The sequence below is a fragment of the Somniosus microcephalus genome, chromosome 2, assembly GCF_052327205.1.
Source record: "Somniosus microcephalus isolate GS21.2 chromosome 2, FLI_Smic_1.0, whole genome shotgun sequence".
NCBI lineage: Eukaryota > Metazoa > Chordata > Chondrichthyes > Squaliformes > Somniosidae > Somniosus > Somniosus microcephalus.
Window position 1 is genome coordinate 273,639,915 of NC_140988.1, and position 23,003 is coordinate 273,662,917.

Sequence of the window (23,003 nt, forward strand, 5' to 3'; positions counted from 1 at the left end):
AATTTTGGAAAATGACAACCAATGCATCCACTATCTCTATAGCCACCTCTTTCAAAACTAGGATGCAGGCCATCAAGTCCAGGAGATTTATTGGCTTTCAGTCCCATTAATTTCTCCAGTACTATTTTTTTACTATTACTAATTTCTGTCAGTTCCTCATTCTCGCTAGAGCCTTGGTTCTCCACTATTTCTGGGAAGTTTTTTGCGTCTTCTTCCATGAAGACAGACACATAGGCCGCGAATTTAATAGCGCTGAGGGGGCGGGTTTGGAGGCGGGTCCGCTGTAAAAATCGCAAAGATTGACAGAGGGTAGGAAGCCCGCTGTCAACACGCCTTCACACAAGTCTCCCAGGTGTCGGGTCTGTCAGCAGAGAACTGACCCGACACCAAGCGGCGGGGGGTACAATTCAGCTACTTAAATAGCTTGTTAAGAGCCAATTTAAGAGTATTTGAGGCTTACTTCTAATTTTACCTTATCCCCCATGGGTTACCCGCTGTTTGGGGAACACGCCAGCTCAACCTGGCGTGTTGTTTGTGAAAAGCTGACAGCTGCAGAAGTGGTGTAAAGGATGCCATGTTGCGGATGGTGAGTTTCAGAGTGCAGAAAACGTTGGTTACTGCATTTTTAATACATGTAGAGATTTCTTTAGCTTACAAGTTTTTAGATCCAACTGTATATCCAGTGCCACCTCATTGGGAGAACCTCTCTCACCATTGACAGATCGCTTCTGTCATCTCACCTGCCATCTAGTGCAGCAACATCGGAGCTAATGAAACATTCAAACCACGGTCCTCCGAATCCTTCCACGATCAGCCCCTACACCAAAATCACCAGGCACACCAACATCACCAACAACATCACCAACCTCATCACCAACCATCTCTGCCATCACCTGATGCTGCACTGGACACAGGGCATCAGCCCCTGACAACATTGCTGTCCGGGAGGCCAGCGATGGCATCACCATGGCCAGATTTTCTTCACTTGACACTGTAAACCCTGGCTGCCACATGATGCACCAGGTTGACACCATCCCACACCAGCACCGTGAAGCATCCCTTTAATGTCCAAGCCATTCCATGCACACTCATCACTATAGCTAGGAGGGTGGCAGGGGGGAGCGGGGAAGTTATGACTGAACAATCACTGGAACTCAGTAAGACACTTCTCAAGGTGCACTCAGATCTGTCCAATAAGGGGCACTTTTTGAAATGGAGATTTCACTGTATGACAACACATTACCAGAAACTTCTCATGGACATTGGCTAAACCTCTCAAGTGCCTACCCTTGTGTGTTGTTAGTTGATATGCTTGCAGTATGATGAGGGTGAGTGTGAGGGGTGGCTAGTGAAATGGGGAAGTGATAAAGTAGATAGAGAGGGTTAGGTGGAGGTACAAGGTAAGTTGGTGTCCTGGGGAGGTCTCTTCCACCCTTGGAAGGAAAGAGAACCTCCCTGCGTGCTGTGACTCCCTCCATTAGCATATGGCGGGAGTCATTGGAGAGCCTGGGTGCAAGCGTTCACTTTTGTGCAGTGATTGTCAGTGTTTGCAGCACCTCAATGCCATCACGGTGGCATAGTGGTTAGCACTGTTGCCTCACAGCGCCAGGGACCCGGGTTCAAATCTGGCCTCGGGTGACTGTCTGTGTGGAGTTTGCACATTCTCCCCGTGTTTGCGTGGGTTTTCTCCGGGTGCTCCGGTTTCCTCCCACAGTCCAAAGATGTGCGGGTTAGGTTGATTGGCCATGATAAAAATTGGCCCTTAGTGTTAGGGGGGATTAAATACGTGGGGTTACGGGGATAGGGCTTGGGTGGGATGGTTGTCGGTGTAGGGATCGGGTGCTAAGGTTTGGATGATCAGCCATGATCTTGTTGAATGGCGGAGCAGGCTCGAAGGGCCGAATGGCCTACTCCTGCTCCTATCTTCTATGTTTCTATGTTTCTATCAAACACTGACAGAACAACGGTCAAACTCCATGTGGATGTGGTCCCTTTAAGGAAACCGGCTGATGATGTGTCATCAAATTATGTCATCAGACCTGCTTCCTGTTAATTGGCCGTGGCGGGCTTAACAAGGCCAATCAAGGGAAAATCACGTCTGCAAAATGGATGCAGCTGGGAGTGGGACCAGAGCCCGGAAACCAACTGTCCCGCCCCCATACCGCATCCAGAATTAAATTCGCGGTCAAAGTATTTGTTTAATTTCTCTGCCATTTCCTTATTCCCCATTATAATTTCTCCTGTCTCAGCCTGTAAGGGACCCACATTAACTTTTGCTAATCTGTTCCTTTTTATATTGACTGCAATCGAACTGAATATCAGACACTGCACATAATGGGTGGCCGATCCGATACTGCCTGTTCTGTGCCACCGCCCGACACAAATTTCTAGCCCCAAATGTTTTTGTCCAGCAATGTGAAAAGTGTTAGCGGAGCCTCTCAAAATATGAGAATTGGAGTCAAGTATTGGGTGGACTTGGGCATATTAGAAAGTTAACAGTAGTTCAGGGGAAAAGAAGTGTTTGGAATGAAGGCGGAAACCATGCTTCTTGAAGGAGTTTTAGCAACGGAGGAAACATTGGACTCAATTTGAGACATTACGAATTTGTGAGGGCAAGATATCGATAGATGTGGAAGCACTAAGCATGCAGTTATTTTACATGAAAGTGGGTGGAGCCACTTGTTATTTGTCTGTTGCTTAATTTTCCTTAGCAGCTAAAGGATTGAAATTGCTCTGTGCTATAATAATAATAAACCCATTAACACATCTGTATGAAATTTCTTTGTCAGCTATTTTAACAAAAGGCATTAGCCATTTACTTAAATGGGTTAATGCCATTACATAGAACTACATTGAATTACATAGAATCTACAGCACAGAAACAGGCCATTGTGCCCAACTGGTCTATGCCAGTGTTTATACTCCACACGGTCACTGTAATTACCTCTTCCCATCCTTCCCCCCATAATCCCTCTCTTCCCTTTTCCCTCATGTATTCTTCATTGCTATATGTAATGCTCTTTAATCTTTATTTCTTCCATGTTTTTATCCCCACCTCTCCTTAAGGCACAGACTCATACTTAGATATGATCCTATGAACACAGGCTGCATTCTGGTACCTCACCAAAAGAACAATTATTTGTGCATGCCCCTAGACGATGAGTATCCATAGGATATTTGAATAGGGGCATCACAACTAAGTCTGGCCTGTCCTCACATGTCCACACAGACACTTTCCAGCAGGCGTCACTGGATAGCGATCACGAGTACGAAGCCAGTTACTTTTGCCCCTCCTTAGCCCATGGGCACTGAGGGTAAATGTGATGGCTCTATTACTACCCTGGCTGAGATCAGCAAACTCAGCACAGACCAGGAATCAAAGCTGGGACTTTCCTGGTTAATATAGCTCAGTTTCATATTGGGCAGTACATTTACCAACTGAGCATCAACGGAGAACATTAAGTTCTCAACACACATCAGGAATAGTTTGTGAGTGAATGGCCTGTTTTTCTTGGGTGTTACTTAAGTCCATAAAGAAAAAAGTCCTGTGGAAGATAGATAAATGCAAGGGGTATACATGGAATCATCTAAGAACATTAATTGTGACCTCATGGGTCCTATTGTATAATCATCATCTGGGTTGAAGCTAAACAAGGTGCTAAGATTTCTGAGTTTATATATATGCTTGCAATCATGCATTTTCAGAATGAGCCGACATTCTAAGATTAGATGACTGTTTGCAATTAAAATATGAGTAAGCATTTGATTAGGTGACAGATTAAAAACAGAAAAGGTTGCCAGAAAATTCAAGTTCAAATAAAAAGCAAAACCAGATCCAAACAAGGACATTATACAGTACTGTGATGGTTTTGTGACCTCCTGTCTGTGCGTGTTGAGGTTGAGGACAGTAATAGATTTTCTTTCAATATATTAGTACTTACCAGCGTTATTGTACTCAAAAGTATGACAAACAGTACACTCCCATCAAACACACGATTATTCACCACTTTGAACATTAGTGTCCTCAGTGTGAGAAAGAGATCTGCCATGAACGACGTCGTAAGTACATTACAACAATTGCACTTTCCAGTGCAAAAGGTCGGCAAGCAGGGTTGCATTGTTTTTATTTCTGCTTTGGGTTCCTCGTCCTCCATGGCTTCATCTTCAATTGAGCATGAATATTTTTCATCTTCTGTTTTATTATCTTCAGTAATATGCTTATCATTCAAATGCTTTGCTATTTCTGGACTACTTGTGTCCATAGCTGGATGGTGCAATTCAATTTCCCTTTCCTGCTGCACTTCCTCCAACGTCTCTAGCTAAAGTAAGAAAGAATTATGGGTTAAACAACTTTGCCCAACAGAATATATGATGCAAAACCCATGAACACCACAAGCTAACTCTTCCAAATACCTGTTCAACATAATAGGATGCAACAGGATCTGCATTCACAGAGTTTAATACTAAGCTTATAGTAAGATAAAAACAGAAAATACTGGAAACATGTTGTGAAGCAAATTATACCATAGTATTTAAACAGGTTATTGTCTCCAGTAAATTTGTAGGACAGTGTAGAGGGAGCAGGTTGTCAGAGGCTCACTGGAGGAGGATAGGGGCTAGCCTTTCTCCCTTAATAAGCCTACTGCTACCCTCTTACCCTTCCTCATAAAATGCTCATGTTCTTGCAAACACAGGCCATGATCTCACCCTCGAGGAATGTATGACATCCTGACCTAACTGAAATCTGGCTCACAGATGCCAACTCCATTCTTCTCAACAAGCTGCCCCGCCTGGATTCATATCCCCAATTTAACCTGTGTTGCAGTGCAGCACCATCTCAAAATCCCATCTTGGTCTCTCCCCCTACTCCTCTGATTCTCCTCTACACTTGAACATTTTTTCACAACATAGCAATTGAACGTATCCTCTAAAAAATAATTCTTATGCCTTCAGCCTCATCTGTAATTTCTAAATCGCTGCTGATAATTGTCCTTTTTTATGCTACAGTAAGTGTGATAGAATGTTGGGTGTACCTGTAGCGTAGATTGATGGCCTGTGGCCCACTGCATTCAGTATGACTCCTAGAGTTCAGAGTACCGAATTTGCTTGGCAGGGAATGCAACTGAGTGCAACACCAGCACTGTGCACCAGAAATGTATCCATCAGGCAGATCTGAAAGAGTGTACCAGTTTCCTGGCTCTTGTAATTAGCATGAACTAGGCATGCTCCATGTCCAGGTGAAATGCAGCCATGAAGCCTTTCTCGTGACCAAGAAATGTGTTTTATTTTACATCATGGAGCATGATAATAAGATATTTCATAAAGCAATATGAAGAGGTTTTTTTTTTAGAGTAACAGTTATGTTACTGGATGAATAATCCAGAGGCCTGGACTAATAATCTAGAGAACATGAGTACAAATCCCACCATGGTAGTTTGAGAATTTGAATTCAGTTTAGGGAAGGAAACCTGCCATCCTTACCCTGCCTGGCCTATATGTGACTCCAGTCCCGCACGATCGTGGTTGACTCTTAACATGCCCCTCAGCTGTATCAAATCACTACAAAAAGTGCAATGGTTCAAGAAAAAGGCCCACCACCACTTTCTCAGGGCAATTAGAGGTGTGCAATAAATGTCAGTGATGCCCACATCCCAATAATGAATAAGAAAAAAAATAATATTTCATGAAGCAGCAGTGTTAAATAGCAAAGTGGAATGAAGTATTCATACACTTTAGTTAACCAGATTCATAGCTAAATCTTAGTGATATAGCCCAACTTTTATAGCTTGCTCATAAATGTTTCTAGGTGCCTATGTGCCATAGCAACTGAAAGAGAAAATTTATTCATGGCTAATAGGCAGCCTAGATTCCTTTCTGGCACCTTCAATCTCAATGCTGTCTCTGGAATCTCACTATGTGCAGAATGTCTGCCACATTTGCTTATATAACAACCGTAACTGCACTTTCAAAGTAATTCATCGCATTGAAGCATTTTGGGATATTTCTAAGAAACACGACAGGGTACTGTATAAATGCAAGTCTTTATTTTAAAGGTTTGTTCCACAATGTTTAAATGAAATGAAATATAGTGACCTTAAAGTTTCAGCCCAGATCAAGGGCAGATTGGCTAGTGCAGGAAAAATTTGGAATGGAACCTGCAAGGATCCCATCCTGTTTTGTCACTCCAGCTATTTTCAGGTGGGGACCATAGGGTGGATCTTCCGTTTCTCCCAAACATGAAGCGGGGAGGAGACTGGAGGGGGGGCAGGGTGGGTGGGGTGGGGGGGGGGTCGGTGGGGGGGGGGTGGAGGGGTATGTCAGGGGTTGCTCTGGGGCTAGCCTTGAAATTCTACCTTTAAAAGGCCTCAGCAAAACTGAGGCCAGTTGAGTCTCTTTAAGGGTTTTCGAAAGGCTTGAAACCTTTCCAAGACTAAGGGGATCAATTACTTTCTGCTTGGAGGAAGCTGAAGATTCCAAAGTTTATTTTTATCTTTGGTTCAGAAGGGCCTTACGAGGATGGATTGGGGTGGGAAACACTGAAGAGCTCTGACCATGAAAGTGACCCCAACCTCGCAATTTGGGATGAAGTCTACTGCTTATTGCAAAAAGCGGACAGGAGCTCTGCTCTGCCACTTCTCCACTGGTGAAGCAGCCACAGTGGAATTTTGGGCCTGGTGTCTATAAGACGAGATACTAAATCCAAATGGGTAGAATTGAATTCACGTGTTACCATCAAGACCGCTGATCCATTTTCATACTTCCGCCCACTTATAGCTGGATCACACAGTGCGCTGACAGTAGGCACTTCACTTTTGCCTATTGGAGGGAGTGCACCACTACGGGAGAACGTTGGCAATGCTGTTGGTTCAACAGTGCTTGACGATCTTATTTCTTTTTCCACGTCTACAAGAAAGAACAGATAGTTTCAAACGATACACTTATGAAACAGAAGCATAGTTTGCTTATTGCGGAGTATCATCGGGTCTAACATTTGTACAACAAAAGTCGAATTTGAAAAACCAACAGTCTTAATAATTTCCATTTAGTGGAAGTGTTATCAGTGACAAACTCTTTCACTTTAAAATGGCATTACATTATTACTTATATCGCACCAATAACAGTGGAAGTCACCCTGCGCTGCTCCCAGCACTGGAACTGTGCTCACAAAAGAGGGATTAAGAGAACAATCCAGTGTGAGGCGACTGCAGCTCTGAAGATGGTCTAACTTCCACGCGATTTCCAAGTTTTACAATAGATTTTGATAACACCACTATGAGAATAATGGGTACAAAATAACAATTACAGAGGGAGACGTGGATTGCAATGTATTGGAGATCCAACACTCTATAACATGGAAAGTTCAGTTGAGGGTTTGTGTCTGTGACTCCCCTATACTGAGCCTTCGGTCTTAGCCATGTAATTATTCGGAGGTACCAACTGGAAACTTCAAGATATCCCAGTCAAAGGGAATGAAAGTTGGACAGAGGTCGCAGGTGATACTCTTGGTGGGTACAATGAGGGCAATTTTTACTAGAAGGGCACAATGGATGGTTGGTCAGCAGAGCAGGACTGTTGTCTGTTCATTGTTCTCACAGGGAGGCACAAGCCAGTTTGAAGCCCGGGCCTCATTTACATACAGCTGGTGAGCTTAATGTTGAATGAAGTTTTCGTTTCATTTCACGAAAAAATTGATTCAGATTTGCTGTACTGTACACTGATTTTTTGAGTGGAATGATTTCTTACTGAATTAAACGATATTGAGGCCTTGTTATTAACGGGGAGGGTGTGTGGAAGTCCGGTAGTGGACAAAGAACCAGGCAAGGCGTGGAAGTGGAGGCCCTGCCAATTTTAATGGCAGGGCCCCATTTAAATAATTTTGTGCTGACTCCCGTCGGACAGATTGACTGCCTATCCGATGGGAGTGCAGGGGAGGAATGCTGAGACCACGATCGGAAGGGGTAGAGAAAGGCTGAGGCCACTATCTGGGGGGAGGGCTGGGAAGGAAGGTTGAGTCTGTGATCGGGGGGGGGGGAAGGTTGAGATTGTGATGGGGGGGGAAGGTTGAGACTGTGATCGGGGGGGGGCAAGGTTGAGATTGTGATCGGGGGGGGGGAAGGTTGAGACTGTGATGGGGGGGGAAGGTTGAGATTGTGATCGGGGGGGGAAGGTTGAGATTGTGATCGGGGGGGGGAAGGTTGAGACTGTGATCGGGGGGGGAAGGTTGAGATTGTGATCGGGGGGGGAAGGTTGAGATTGTGATGGGGGGGGGAAGGTTGAGACTGTGATCGGGGGGGGAAGGTTGAGATTGTGATCGGGGGGGGAAGGTTGAGATTGTGATCGGGGGGGGGAAGGTTGAGACTGTGATCGGGGGGGAAGGTTGAGATTGTGATCGGGGGGGGAAGGTTGTGATTGTGATCGGGGGGGGAAGGTTGAGATTGTGATCGGCGGGGGGGAAGGTTGAGATTGTGATCGGTGGGGGGAAGGCTGAGATTGTGATCGGGGGGGGGAAGGTTGAGATTGTGATCGGGGGGGGGAAGGTTGAGATTGTGATCGGTGGGGGGGGAAGGTTGAGACTGTGATCGGGGGGGGAAGGTTGAGATTGTGATCGGGGGGGAAGGTTGAGATTGCGATCGGGGGGGGAAGGTTGAGATTGTGATCGGGGGGGGAAGGTTGAGATTGTGATTGGGGGAGGGAAGGTTGAGATTGTGATCGGGGGGGGGAAGGTTGAGATTGTGATCGGGGGGGAAGGTTGAGATTGTGATCGGGGGGGGAAGGTTGAGATTGTGATCGGGGGGGAAGGTTGAGATTGTGATCGGTGGGGGAAGGTTGAGATTGTGATCGGGGGGGGCGGAAGGTTGAGATTGTGATCGGGGGGGAAGGTTGAGATTGTGATCGGTGGGGGGAAGGTTGAGATTGTGATCGGGGGGGGAAGGTTGAGACTGTGATTGGGGGGGGAAGGTTGAGATTGTGATCGGGGGGGGGGGAAGGTTGAGATTGTGATCGGGGGGGGAAGGTTGAGATTGTGATCGGGGGGGAAGGTTGAGATTGTGATGGGGGGGAAGGTTGAGATTGTGATCGGGGGGGAAGGTTGAGATTGTGATCGGGGGGGGAAGGTTAAGACTGTGATCGGGAGGGAAGGTTGAGATTGTGATCGGGGGGGGAAGGTTGAGATTGTGATCGGGGGGGGAAGGTTGAGATTGTGATGGGGGGGAAGGTTGAGATTGTGATCGGGGGGGGGAAGGTTGAGATTGTGATCGGGGGGGGGAAGGTTGAGATTGTGATGGGGGGGGGAGAAGGTTGAGATTGTGATCGGGGGGGGGGAAGGTTGCGATTGTGATCGGGGGGGGCGGAAGGTTGAGATTGTGATGGGGGGGAAGGTTGAGATTGTGATCGTGGGGGGGAAGGTTGAGATTGTGATCGGGGGGGGAAGGTTGAGAGTGTGATCGGGGAGGGGAAGGTTGAGATTGTGATTGGGGGGGGAAGGTTGAGATTGTGATGGGGGGGGAAGGTTGAGATTGTGATCGGGGGGGGAAGGTTGAGATTGTGATCTGGGGGGGAAGGTTGAGATTGTGATCGGGGGGGGAAGGTTGAGATTGTGATCGGGGGGGGAAGGTTGAGATTGTGATCGGGGGGGGGGGAAGGTTGAGATTGTGATCGGGGGGGGGAAGGTTGAGATTGTGATCGGGGGGGGGAAGGTTGAGATCGTGATCTGTGGGGGGGAAGGTTGAGATTGTGATGGGGGGGGGGAAGGTTGAGACTGTGATCGGGGGGGGAAGGTTGAGATTGTGATCGGGGGGGGGAAGGTTGAGACTGTGATCGGGGGGGGGAAGGTTGAGACTGTGATCGGGGGGGGGAAGGTTGAGATTGTGATCCGGGGGGGGGAAGGTTGAGATTGTGATCGGGGGGGGGAAGGTTGAGATTGTGATCGGGGGGGGAAGGTTGAGATTGTGATCGGGGGGGGGGAAGGTTGAGATTGTGATCGGGGGGGGGGAAGGTTGCGATTGTGATCGGGGGGGGCGGAAGGTTGAGATTGTGATGGGGGGGGAAGGTTGAGATTGTGATCGTGGGGGGGAAGGTTGAGATTGTGATCGGGGGGGGAAGGTTGAGAGTGTGATCGGGGAGGGGAAGGTTGAGATTGTGATTGGGGGGGGAAGGTTGAGATTGTGATGGGGGGGGAAGGTTGAGATTGTGATCGGGGGGGGAAGGTTGAGATTGTGATCTGGGGGGGAAGGTTGAGATTGTGATCGGGGGGGGAAGGTTGAGATTGTGATCGGGGGGGGAAGGTTGAGATTGTGATCGGGGGGGGGGAAGGTTGAGATTGTGATCGGGGGGGGGAAGGTTGAGATTGTGATCGGGGGGGGGGAAGGTTGAGATCGTGATCTGTGGGGGGGAAGGTTGAGATTGTGATGGGGGGGGGGAAGGTTGAGACTGTGATCGGGGGGGGGAAGGTTGAGATTGTGATCGGGGGGGGGAAGGTTGAGACTGTGATCGGGGGGGGGAAGGTTGAGACTGTGATCGGGGGGGGGAAGGTTGAGATTGTGATCCGGGGGGGGGAAGGTTGAGATTGTGATCGGGGGGGGGAAGGTTGAGATTGTGATCGGGGGGGGAAGGTTGAGATTGTGATCGGGGGGGGGAAGGTTGAGATTGTGATCGGGGGGGGGAAGGTTGAGACTGTGATCGGGGGGGGGAAGGTTGAGACTGTGATCGGGGGGGGGAAGGTTGAGATTGTGATCCGGGGGGGGGAAGGTTGAGATTGTGATCGGGGGGGGGAAGGTTGAGATTGTGATCGGGGGGGGAAGGTTGAGATTGTGATCGGGGGGGGGAAGGTTGAGACTGTGATCGGGGGGGGGAAGGTTGAGACTGTGATCGGGGGGGGGAAGGTTGAGATTGTGATCCGGGGGGGGGAAGGTTGAGATTGTGATCGGGGGGGGGAAGGTTGAGATTGTGATCGGGGGGGGAAGGTTGAGATTGTGATCGGGGGGGGGGAAGGTTGAGACTGTGATCGGGGGGGGGAAGGTTGAGACTGTGATCGGGGGGGGAAGGTTGAGATTGTGATCGGGGGGGAAGGTTGAGATTGTGATCGGGGGGGGGAAGGTTGAGATTGTGATGGGGGGGGAAGGTTGAGATTGTGATCGGGGGGGGAAGGTTGAGATTGTGATCGGGGGGGAAGGTTGAGATTGTGATCGGGGGGGGAAGGTTAAGACTGTGATCGGGAGGGAAGGTTGAGATTGTAATCGGGGGGGGAAGGTTGAGATTGTGATCGGGGGGGGAAGGTTGAGATTGTGATGGGGGGGAAGGTTGAGATTGTGATCGGGGGGGGAAGGTTGAGATTGTGATCGGGGGGGGGAAGGTTGAGATTGTGATGGGGGGGGGAGAAGGTTGAGATTGCGATCGGGGGGGGGAAGGTTGCGATTGTGATCGGGGGGGCGGAAGGTTGAGATTGTGATGGGGGGGAAGGTTGAGATTGTGATCGTGGGGGGGAAGGTTGAGATTGTGATCGGGGGGGGGAAGGTTGAGAGTGTGATCGGGGAGGGGAAGGTTGAGATTGTGATTGGGGGGGGGGAAGGTTGAGATTGTGATTGGGGGGGGGAAGGTTGAGATTGTGATCGGGGGGGGGAAGGTTGAGATTGTGATCGGGGGGGGGAAGGTTGAGATTGTGATCGGGGGGGGCGAAGGTTGAGATTGTGATCTGTGGGGGGGAAGGTTGAGATTGTGATCGGGGGGGGGGAAGTTTGAGACTGTGATCGTGGGGGGAAGGTTGAGATTGTGATCGGGGGGGGAAGGTTGAGACTGTGATCGGGGGGGGAAGGTTGAGACTGTGATCGGGGGGGGGAAGGTTGAGACTGTGATCGGGGGGGGGAAGGTTGAGATTGTGATCCGGGGGGGGGAAGGTTGAGATTGTGATCGGGGGGGGGAAGGTTGAGATTGTGATCGGGGGGGGAAGGTTGAGATTGTGATCGGGGGGGGGAAGGTTGAGATTGTGATCTGGGGGGGAAGGTTGAGACTGTGATCGGGGGGGGGAAGGTTGAGGTTGTGATCGGGGGGGGAAGGTTGAGATTGTGATCGGGGGGGGAAGGTTGAGATTGTGATCGGGGGGGGCGGAAGGTTGAGATTGTGATCGTGGGGGGGAAGGTTGAGATTGTGATCGGTGGGGGAAGGTTGAGATTGTGATCGGGGGGGAAGGTTGAGATTGTGATCGGTGGGGGGAAGGTTGAGATTGTGATCGGGGGGGGGAAGGTTGAGACTGTGATCGGGGGGGGGAAGGTTGAGATTGTGATCGGGGGGGGGAAGGTTGAGATTGTGATCGGGGGGGAAGGTTGAGATTGTGATGGGGGGGGGAAGGTTGAGACTGTGATCGGGGGGGGGAAGGTTGAGATTGTGATCGGGGGGGGAAGGTTGAGATTGTGATCGGTGGGGGAAGGTTGAGATTGTGATCGGGCGGGGGGGAATGTTGAGATTGTGATCCGGGGGGGGGAAGGTTGAGATTGTGATCGGGGGGGAAGGTTGAGACTGTGATCGGGGGGGGAAGGTTGAGATTGTGATCGGGGGGGGGAAGGTTGAGATTGTGATCGGGGGGGGGGAAGGTTGAGATTGTGATCGGGGGGGGAAGGTTGAGATTGTGATCGGTGGGGGGGAAGGTTGAGATTGTGATCGGGGGGGAAGGTTGAGACTGTGATCGGGGGGGGGAAGGTTGAGATTGTGATCGGGGGGGGGAAGGTTGAGATTGTGATCGGGGGGGAAGGTTGAGACTGTGATCGGGGGGGGGGAAGGTTGAGATTGTGATCGGCGGGGGGGGGAAGGTTGAGATTGTGATCGGGGGGGAAGGTTGAGATTGTGATCGGGGGGGGAAGGTTGAGATTGTGATCGGGGGGGGGGGGATGGTTGAGATTGTGATCGGCGGGGGGGAAGGTTGAGATTGTGATGGGGGGGAAGGTTGAGATTGTGATCGGGGGGGAAGGTTGAGATTGTGATCGGGGGGGGGGATGGTTGAGATTGTGATGGGGGGAAGGTTGAGACTCTGATCGGGGGGGCGGGGAAGGTTGAGACTGTGATCGGGGGGGGAAGGCTGAGATTGTGATCGGGGGGGGGGAAGGTTGAGATTGTGATCGGGGGGGGGAAGGTTGAGATTGTGATCGGGGGGGGGGAAGGTTGCGATTGTGATCGGGGGGGGCGGAAGGTTGAGATTGTGATCGGGGGGGGGAAGGTTGAGACTGTGATCGGGGGGGGGAAGGTTGAGACTGTGATCGGGGGGGGAAGGTTGAGATTGTGATCCGGGGGGGGGAAGGTTGAGATTGTGATCGGGGGGGGGAAGGTTGAGATTGTGATCGGGGGGGGGAAGGTTGAGATTGTGATCGGGGGGGGGGAAGGTTGAGACTGTGATCGGGGGGGGGGAAGGTTGAGACTGTGATCGGGGGGGGAAGGTTGAGATTGTGATCGGGGGGTGGAAGGTTGAGATTGTGATCGGGGGGGGCGGAAGGTTGAGATTGTGATCGTGGGGGGGAAGGTTGAGATTGTGATCGGTGGGGGAAGGTTGAGATTGTGATCGGGGGGGGGAAGGTTGAGATTGTGATCGGTGGGGGGAAGGTTGAGATTGTGATCGGGGGGGGGAAGGTTGAGACTGTGATCGGGGGGGGGAAGGTTGAGATTGTGATCGGGGGGGGGAAGGTTGAGATTGTGATCGGGGGGGAAGGTTGAGATTGTGATGGGGGGGAAGGTTGAGACTGTGATCGGGGGGGGAAGGTTGAGATTGTGATCGGGGGGGGGAAAGGTTGAGATTGTGATCGGTGGGGGAAGGTTGAGATTGTGATCGGGGGGGGAAGGTTGAGATTGTGATCGGGGGGGGGGAAGGTTGAGATTGTGATCGGGGGGGAAGGTTGAGACTGTGATCGGGGGGGGAAGGTTGAGATTGTGATCGGGGGGGGGAAGGTTGAGATTGTGTTCGGGGGGGGGGAAGGTTGAGATTGTGATCGGGGGGGGAAGGTTGAGATTGTGATCGGGGGGGGAAGGTTGAGATTGTGATTGGGGGGGGAAGGTTGAGACTGTGATTGGTGGGGGGAAGGTTGAGACTGTGATCGGGGGGGCGGAAGGTTGAGATTGTGATCGGGGGGGGGAAGGTTGAGACTGTGATCGGGGGGGGGGAAGGTTGAGATTGTGATCGGTGGGGGGAAGGTTGAGATTGTGATGGGGGGGAAGGTTGAGATTGTGATCGGTGGGGGGAAGGTTGAGATTGTGATCGGGGGGGGGGAAGGTTGAGATTGTGATCGGGGGGGGGAAGGTTGAGACTGTGATCGGGGGGGGAAGGTTGAGATTGTGATCGGGGGGGAAGGTTGAGATTGTGATCGCGGGGGGAAGGTTGAGATTGTGATCGGGGGGGGAAGGTTGAGATTGTGATCGGGGGGGGGAAGGTTGAGATTGTGATCGGGGGGGGAAGGTTGAGATTGTGATCGGGGGGGAAGGTTGAGATTGTGATCGGGGGGGGAAGGTTGAGATTGTGATCGGTGGGGGGGAAGGTTGAGATTGTGATCGGGGGGGAAGGTTGAGACTGTGATCGGGGGGGGGAAGGTTGAGATTGTGATCGGGGGGGGAAGGTTGAGATTGTGATCGGGGGGGAAGGTTGAGACTGTGATCGGGGGGGGGGAAGGTTGAGATTGTGATCGGCGGGGGGGGAAGGTTGAGATTGTGATCGGGGGGGAAGGTTGAGATTGTGATCGGGGGGAAGGTTGAGATTGTGATCGGGGGGGGGGGATGGTTGAGATTGTGATCGGCGGGGGGGAAGGTTGAGATTGTGATGGGGGGGAAGGTTGAGATTGTGATCGGGGGGGAAGGTTGAGATTGTGATCGGGGGGGGGGATGGTTGAGATTGTGATGGGGGGAAGGTTGAGACTCTGATCGGGGGGGCGGGGAAGGTTGAGACTGTGATCGGGGGGGGGAAGGCTGAGATTGTGATCGGGGGGGGGGAAGGTTGAGATTGTGATCGGGGGGGGGAAGGTTGAGATTGTGATCGGGGGGGGAAGGTTGAGACTGATCGGCGGGGGGAAGGTTGAGATTGTGATCGGGGGGGGGAAGGCTGAGATTGTGATCGGCGGGGGGGAAGGTTGAGATTGTGATCGGGGGGGGGGAAGGTTGAGACTGTGATCGGCGGGGGGAAGGCTGAGATTGTGATCGGGGGGGGGGAAGGTTGAGATTGTGATCGGCGGGGGGGAAGGTTGAGATTGTGATCGTGGGGGGGAAGGTTGAGATTGTGATCGGGGGGGGAAGGTTGAGACTGTGATCGGCGGGGGGAAGGCTGAGATTGTGATCGGGGGGGGGAAGGTTGAGATTGTGATCGGTGGGGGGGGAAGGCTGAGATTGTGATCGGTGCGGGGGGGAAGGCTGAGACTGTGATCGGGGGGCTGGGAAGCAGGTGTCGAGTTGGGGTGGCCAAAAGCTTCCTTGTAAGACCTGGGGTGAGCACTCCTGCTCCTCCTGGCCCAAAAGGAGCCTACTATCAGGCAAAGTTCTGAAACTTTCCTGGGTCTCTGCTGTTGCTGCTGCCAGGCAGCAGACAGAATGGGACTCCCCATGTTGAGGTTAAAAATAAGTCGCTGTGGCGAGGACATCATTGGGCCACGACTTTTGCATGTTAAATAGGCCCCCGCCTGCTTTTAGTGGGAGCCTCATCCAACGCATGAATCGCTTGGGAATGTGGCAGGCTGGGCTTGGTTTGCTTGATTCCGATATTTTAATCCCTGACCCTCTTCCACCCGTCGTGGGGGTGTGGCTTTAAAATTGCGGTCTATATGTCAGATAATCCCTGAAAAAAATTTGTCATCAGTGTTGTTACATTATTCCAGTCAAAATATTTGATATCACTAATTTTTAATAATTGACTACATGCAAATGCCAGTGGTGTAATTTCTGTTACATTCTTTGTTGTTTAATTTCGAAGCAAAACTTCCTTAATTGTTCTCAGTGTTCTGGTTATTTATTAGCAAGCAATCTAGCTACTATCATTAATTAATCAACGAGCTTATCATAATGGAGTGTACAATGTTATAGGAAAAAGTTCATTTCTAACCATCCTGCATAAATTGTCACTTTTTGACAAGTAATAATGTATCATATTGTTTTGGTAACTTATTTTCTGACATTATTCAAATGGATGTTAGAAATGCTAACATTCATTTTAAAATTGAGTATTAAAGCAATCTTTAAATAGCAAATTGTTGATGCTGTCACTAGCAGTATATATAAACTGCACTTCTGGAGTTATGTTAGTACCTTGCCACAGTCAGCATGAGAGTATGTAGGACAACACAATAATGGAGAATGGATCTGCATTTTCTGAAACGGAAGGGTCGGCAACCAGAGGACACAGATTGAAGGTGATTGGCAAAACAACCAGAGGCGACATGAGGAAACATTTTTTTTACGCAGCGAGTTGTTGTGATCTGGAATGCACTGTCTGAAAGGGTGGTGAAAGCAGATTCAATAGTAACTTTCAAAAGGGAATTGGATAAATACTTGAAGAGAAAATTTTACAGGGCTAAGGGGGAAGAGCAGGGGAGTAGGACTAATTGGATAACTCTACCAAAGGGTCGGCACAGGCACAATGGGCTGAATGGCCTCCTGTGCTGTATCATTCGATTAATTCTATTAATTGCAAATTTTCATTTTTTTGCCATAACAACAGGTATCTTCAACACCTACTAGAAGTATATTAGGATATATTAGAAAAAATACTAAATGTGAAACTATTAGGTAAAATTATTAAGCTAGAAATGATTATGGGTGATTTCATTGGCCACATTTCTAAGACTCTGCTATTTCAACTGTGGTATTAGTTAATATCTCTGTTGAATTAGTGAAGAAAGGAATGTGGCTAATTGTTAACTAATAGCACCAACAGTAATTTCTAACCGATTGTATTATAATAAATAAATGTAAAATATATTTGCAATGCTTCCACTATGTCAGGGAAGCTGATTAAAAGTAAAAAGAGTACAATTTGGTTTGTGCTGAAATGCTGATATACAAAGCTCTCAGACTCTTACTCGTATTGCAGTCTGATAAAGGGACGTCATTAGTAGGATGAACACTGTCCGCCTCTGAGTTATCCTTTTTCTCATCTGGTTGTATTTTACCCAAAAATGGTTTATTTGGTTTTCGGCATGTTAACAAAAGTAGAAAGCTCTTGATATAATCTTTATATGGAGATGCCTTTTCTTCCTTTGCATTTGCAGTTAGCGTATCCCCAGAAAAGAAATTGAGAAGAAGAGCCAAGAACAAGTTTAACACCTGCAGAATAGTATAGAGGGAATTTAAAATCATTATTAGTGGTTAAAATGATAACAATAATGTTCCACAATACGTCTTAATAACGATTCAGGCAAGATACAGTTTAAAAAGAACAACTGATGATATGGTGACATTGATTTCAGCTAATCTGCCTTCCTGCTTTTCTACCAGTTACAGTCAATAAACAGGTTAATGGCAATAATACCCTATATATTGTGTTCTGCCTCAGCTGGATTGTCAGAAACAGTGCCCAATGGAGAGAAAATATGCAGCAAATTTATCCTAGGTCACTCCTGTGCACTTCCTAATGGTGTTATCTGTTGTGTGGCCACCCTTTCCTAATGAAGGAGATAAAAATCAATAAAAAAACATTTAACTCATGGAGCCTGTGATAAAATGGAGATGTCCCATCTTGTTTTAATTTGTTGAGATTCCTTAAATTTCAGTCACTAGACATTAGGGGGGAAAAATTGGCCTCCTTTGCGCCTCCCGCTAGCGCCTCCGGGGGGCGATAACATGGCGCAAATGGGTTTGTGACTGGGCACCGCGAATTGAGCAACGCCCACAAAATTCGTTGCCGCGTTTGCGCTGGCACTAAGACTTAGCGCCTAGGTCCCTAGCGCCCTGGTGATCGTGATGTCATCCGGTGCGCAGCGCCCCGTTATCGCCCCGGATCTGAAATTCGCTTCCGCCCCCTGCAGCATCGCCGGGCATCAACAACAGCAGCTGTAGGAGGCATTGTCACCGAGGATGGCCATTTGGGGAGCGGTAATTAAAGGCAGTGGTGGTCAGGTAGGGCAAAATTTTATTATCACCCCAGTGTGCTGTTTTTTGAATGTTTTCCATCCCGCGATTGATCAGCCCTGCACTCTCTCTCTTAGAGTGCTTGGGCTGCTCTTCGTGGATCGCAGGTGCTGTGGCCAACCATTCCCAGCTTTACCTTGAAATGACCTCAGCATTGGTCCTTCCCTTTAAGGGAGGGAAGGAGCCTATGAATTAGGCAGCACTGCACGGGACATTGTGCAGCGCTCTGCCGTTACCGACCTGCTTGCTCTGTTTAGCGCTCTAAGGGAAGTGGTAGCGCTTGATTTAACACTCCACTTCCCTCCTGGAGCGCTAAACCGGAAGTTCGTATCTGATTCAATTGTGTAGCGTCCGTCGATACTTTTGCGCTCCCTCAAAAGTTATTGCCCCAAACGGGGCGCTACGCAATTTCTAGCCCAAAGAGTCAGAATCTTGTCCGAAGTTTAACTCAATACAGTGGTGTGATTTTGGTCAGTTGTCTACACAGCTTGATGGAGGAGCGAAGCTACTTTTGAACAAATATAGACTATGTGACTTATTCAAATATGTGTTGGACAGCTGGTTATTTTTGAATTTGATTGACAGATATTCAAATCCAGGAAAACTGGCAACTGTTTTCAGGGATATTTACGGAGCTGTAGCTGTTCAAATCTGATGGTCAGTTCCAAGTTCCAGGAAAGTGCTACCACTGAGCAAAAGCTGACACAAAGATTGTGGGGGGCTAAATTCAGTTGATTTGCGCCTCCCATTAGCGCCCCGGCTTTAATAGTGGGTGGCTCCCCCCGACTTACCGCCGGACGCTATGTCCACCAGGGTCAGGGGGGCCTACCTGCGGTTGGGGTAGCGCTAGTTAAAGGGGAGGTGGCGGGCTGCCATTTTTGTTGCTGGCCACCTGCCAGCACCTGCCCCGTGCTGTCTCCAGCCCCCGTGAAGTCCCCCCGCAGGATGCCGGCTGCTCTCCGTGAGCCCGGCACCCCTCTTGAGTGCTGGACTCGTTTGCCAGCACTCCCAATCCCTGGTGGCCCAGCTGGGCGCTGGGACACGCTGCACCAGGCCCCTCCCCTTTAATAAGGGGAGGAAGGCCTGCAGTATCGCGGCACGTAGCGCCCCAAGAGGGACGCGGGGTGTTTCCAGTAGCGCCCCTCCTCCCTCTCGGGGCGCTACCTGGGAAAATCAGCCGCGGGGGCGCTAACATTTTCGGGGTGCTAAAATTAGCACATCGGCGAAGGTAGCGCCCCCCAATTTTTACCCCATGATCTTTTATTGTTTTTCTTTCAGGAGCTAGATAGCAGACTTTCTACTGTAAATACATGACTATTGTATTAATATTACTTAATCACTTGTTCATTTTTTATCAAATAATTTTGCTTAATAGTTTAAACCTAAAACGGGGCCTGATGTGCTGCTCTACTGCTTATCAACGAAAGGAGGGAGATCCTATGGTTTCTATAGGATATTTTCAGTAACTAAAATAATTAACAGAACGATTGTTCTGTTCATTGGCCTGGGCACATTACTGAAAGCTTACCTAGATACTAAGTATAGTGAAGATGTTCTTGAAGGGATAGGAAGGTGGGATTCACCTATGAGGGTGATCTAAAATATTACAGCCAAAAAATCTAGAGTAAGAAGTATGGAAAAAAACCCAAAATATAACAGAAACCTAATGCTCAGACTTCAAGTTGAGGTACTAAAGCCCCTGCCTCGGGACGGGAGTTGGTGGGAGGGGGCGGGGGCTGAGGCAGATGGCAAACTGTCCGGAACTCAGCAGCATGAGACCCAGGAGTTTTAACAATCTCCCGCCTGATACCGGGGGGGGGGGGAAGCAGCAGCTGGCGGGAGCAGGATGTCGGGCAGCAGATTAAGATCAGAACCTGTGGGGAGACAGCGGGATCGGTTCGGGTAAGTCCCATGGCCCAATATAACAGTGCAGGGTTAAAATCGGCCCTTAAAAGTCTATTAAAGTGTAAAACTCAGTCTGCTGAATTAAGATGAGGCACAACCAAGTTTGACACCTCTTTCAAAAACCTTTTTGTCCAGAAAATTAACTGGTACTGGCAAAGTGTCTGGGTTCACACAGCCCCTGTCCAAGAAACTAGCTGCTCCCCTCACTACTGTAACTGTCCTTGTCAACTGAGTGGTTAGTGGTAAATGTGGAGAAAGATTTTCTCTGTGTGCTTATGTGTAAATCCATTCTTTATAAAAGGGTTTAAATTTTGCTTCACATTGTGCAAAGAGGAAATCTTCCTCATTGTGTTTAGCACAGGAAGAAATCAAGTTTCACAGGGGGACAATTTTAACTGTCGCTGGGTGAAAGACGGGTGATAGTGAGTCGGCAGCCCATTTTATACCTCGCCCTAATTTCTTCAAACTATGTGACCTCTTAGAAAATCGGGTGATGTGTAAAATAGGCTGCTGACTCGCTGCCGCCTGTTTTTCGCCCGGCGATAAAAGTTAAAACTAGCCCCCTTAATAACAACTTCTAATCACATCAAACCTCATGGAAATGATAATGAATGAGAAACATTTCCATCACAAGAGCCTCTTCTATAGTTATAACGCTGGCTTTAGCCACATTGTGATACTCTCAATCTTCCAATCTGGAATGATGTCCTTGATGCCCTGCACCACATTAGTGGACAAGCTCTCTGTGTTTCTAGAGCCACAACAAAGTACAGTTGCTGTGTTGGATGCAAGACTTTCTCAGACAATGGATCATAATAGACTTATTATATAGATTTATTTCAAAACCTATGAAATGCAAAATATGCATTTTCAATGTAGAAATATAACCGCAGCTGACTGTAGATCAGATTAATGAATGCTAAAGAATGGTATGAATATACCACATCTTGCACGGTACCATACCATATATTAGCATTTATTAAAAGCTAGAAATTTGGCTGCTTTGCACCTCCCGTTAGCACCTGCGGGGGGTGGTAATGAGGCGCTAAGGGGTTACCGATCGGGCGCGGTGAATTCAGCGATGCCCGCGAACTTCCCTGCCGGTTTTGCGTTGGCGCTAACACTTACCGCCTTGGTCTCTAGCGCCCCTTAGATCGTGATGTCATCAAGTGTGCAGTGCCCCGTTACCGCCCCGGATGTGAAAGTAACTTTCGTCCCCTGCATTATCGCCTCGCGCTGACGTCAGTTAGAGGAGGCGTTCTGAAGTCGGATGGCCGCTTCGGGAGCGGTAATTAAAGGGAATGCTTTTCAGATCGCTGAACTGTTATTATTTGCACCAGTCTGGTGCCTGCGCAAAGTTTTCACTCTTTTATTGTTGCAGGATGTCCAAGCCCTTCACTTGGTGACAGTGTTTGGGTCTGTATTGGCAGTCGCCTTGCAAGACTGCAGTGCTGACAAATAACTTCTGCTGCAGTATTGTCCCTTTCCTTTAAGCGAGGGAAGCAGCCGCTGTGATTGAAGAGTGCCGTCTGGAATGCGCTGCAAATTGTCTCGCACTCTGCCAGTACCGCCCCACTCTCCGACTTTAACGCCCTAAGAGAAGTGGTTAGTGCTTGATTTAGTGCTCCACTTCCCTCTTGGAGTGCTAAAACTGAATTTCGCGGGAGCCTATCATCATTAGCGCCTGGCGCTAATTTTTCAGCTTTCGAAGTTTTAGTGCCCCAAACGGGGCTATAATGAATTTCTCCCCCCGACCTACAGTTAGTTATAGTTAGTTCACTATATTTTTTGCATTGCACTGTATGTTTTGAGCATGTTGTCCTATTCATTTTAAAAATACTAATGCCTTAAGAATATCATGCTAAGAAACAATACATTTGATATAGTCTGAGGCCACACATAATGTGATCTTACCAGAAAGTTTCCAGCTATGTATGTCAGCAAGAACAGTGGGAGACAGAAGTACATCTTTGAGCAGCGCATACAGTCATATAATGGTTCTATCCATTCCCCACATAAAATTCGAAACACCATTATAAAGGAATTGTAAAAGCCTCTGAAATTCCATCTTGGTATTTTATTGCCTTCAAATGCCTCCTATAACGTAACATAATGTCAGATGAAAAACATGGGCTGACGTAAAACAAAGCAGATGAATAAAAGGTGCAGAGTGGGGAACAGTGGCATACTCATCTAATTCCATGAGTGAGAAAGATTTGATATATCTAGTGTGTTGAAGTCTCAATGAGTTATGAACTTCTTTATCACCTATGGAAAATATAGAGCCATTGCTGTTTCCACTCTGTATTCTGTTAACAATTGTTATTAGCCTGGGAATTACTCTTGGTAACACTAGTGGATAAAAATATAGTACGTATATGTAACATTGCTCCGTCCTCTATTTTACAAGAGGTGTTAACTCATTTAAAATAAACAGGCTTAAGTCCCTATTACAACAGTAAACATACAAGCATGTTAAGCATTCATCTGCTAGTATCATCAACAGTAATTTCTAAGTTATGATTTTAATTTGTTTTAATGATGTACTGCAAGTACTCCAAGATCATGTTGTGGGCTGCCTCTCACCAGAAGAGACTGGCTACTGCTTTGAACATCTGCTCCATGGGCATTAAGTATTATAATTAAGAGGCTCTCTCTACTTCCAATACTATTTGCTTCTTAAGAGTCACTGAGCTAGTATGAATATTTGATATTGTGATACGATATAATCATTTTTGTTTTTAGCATATTTTTAAATGTCAGCCTATTTACAGTCAAATACCCTGTTGATACTTGCGGTCTAGGCTAAAGAAAGACTTGCATTTATATAGCGCCTTTCACAACCACCGGACGTTTCAAAGCACTTTACAGCCAATGAAGTACTTTTGAAGTGGAGTCACTGTTGTAATGTGGGAAATGCGGCAGGCAATTTGCGCACAGCAAGGTCCCACAAACAGCAATGTGCTAATAACCAGATAATCTGTTTTTGTTATGTTGGTTGAGGGATAAACATTGGC

At 48.5% G+C, this 23,003-nt stretch overlaps 1 protein-coding gene across 1 annotated transcript in view; it reads right to left on the reverse strand.

Annotated features, from left to right (window-relative positions):
- Positions 1-23,003, reverse strand: part of LOC147123409 (sodium channel protein type 9 subunit alpha-like) — a gene marked incomplete at its 5' end in the record, with an annotated part of 190,436 nt that overhangs the window by 120,805 nt on the left and 46,628 nt on the right. Inside the window, 4 exon segments of the mRNA XM_085965975.1 lie at positions 3,942-4,319; positions 6,731-6,903; positions 17,034-17,277; positions 21,901-22,070. Coding sequence (XP_085822101.1) covers positions 3,942-4,319; positions 6,731-6,903; positions 17,034-17,277; positions 21,901-22,070 — 965 coding nt within the window.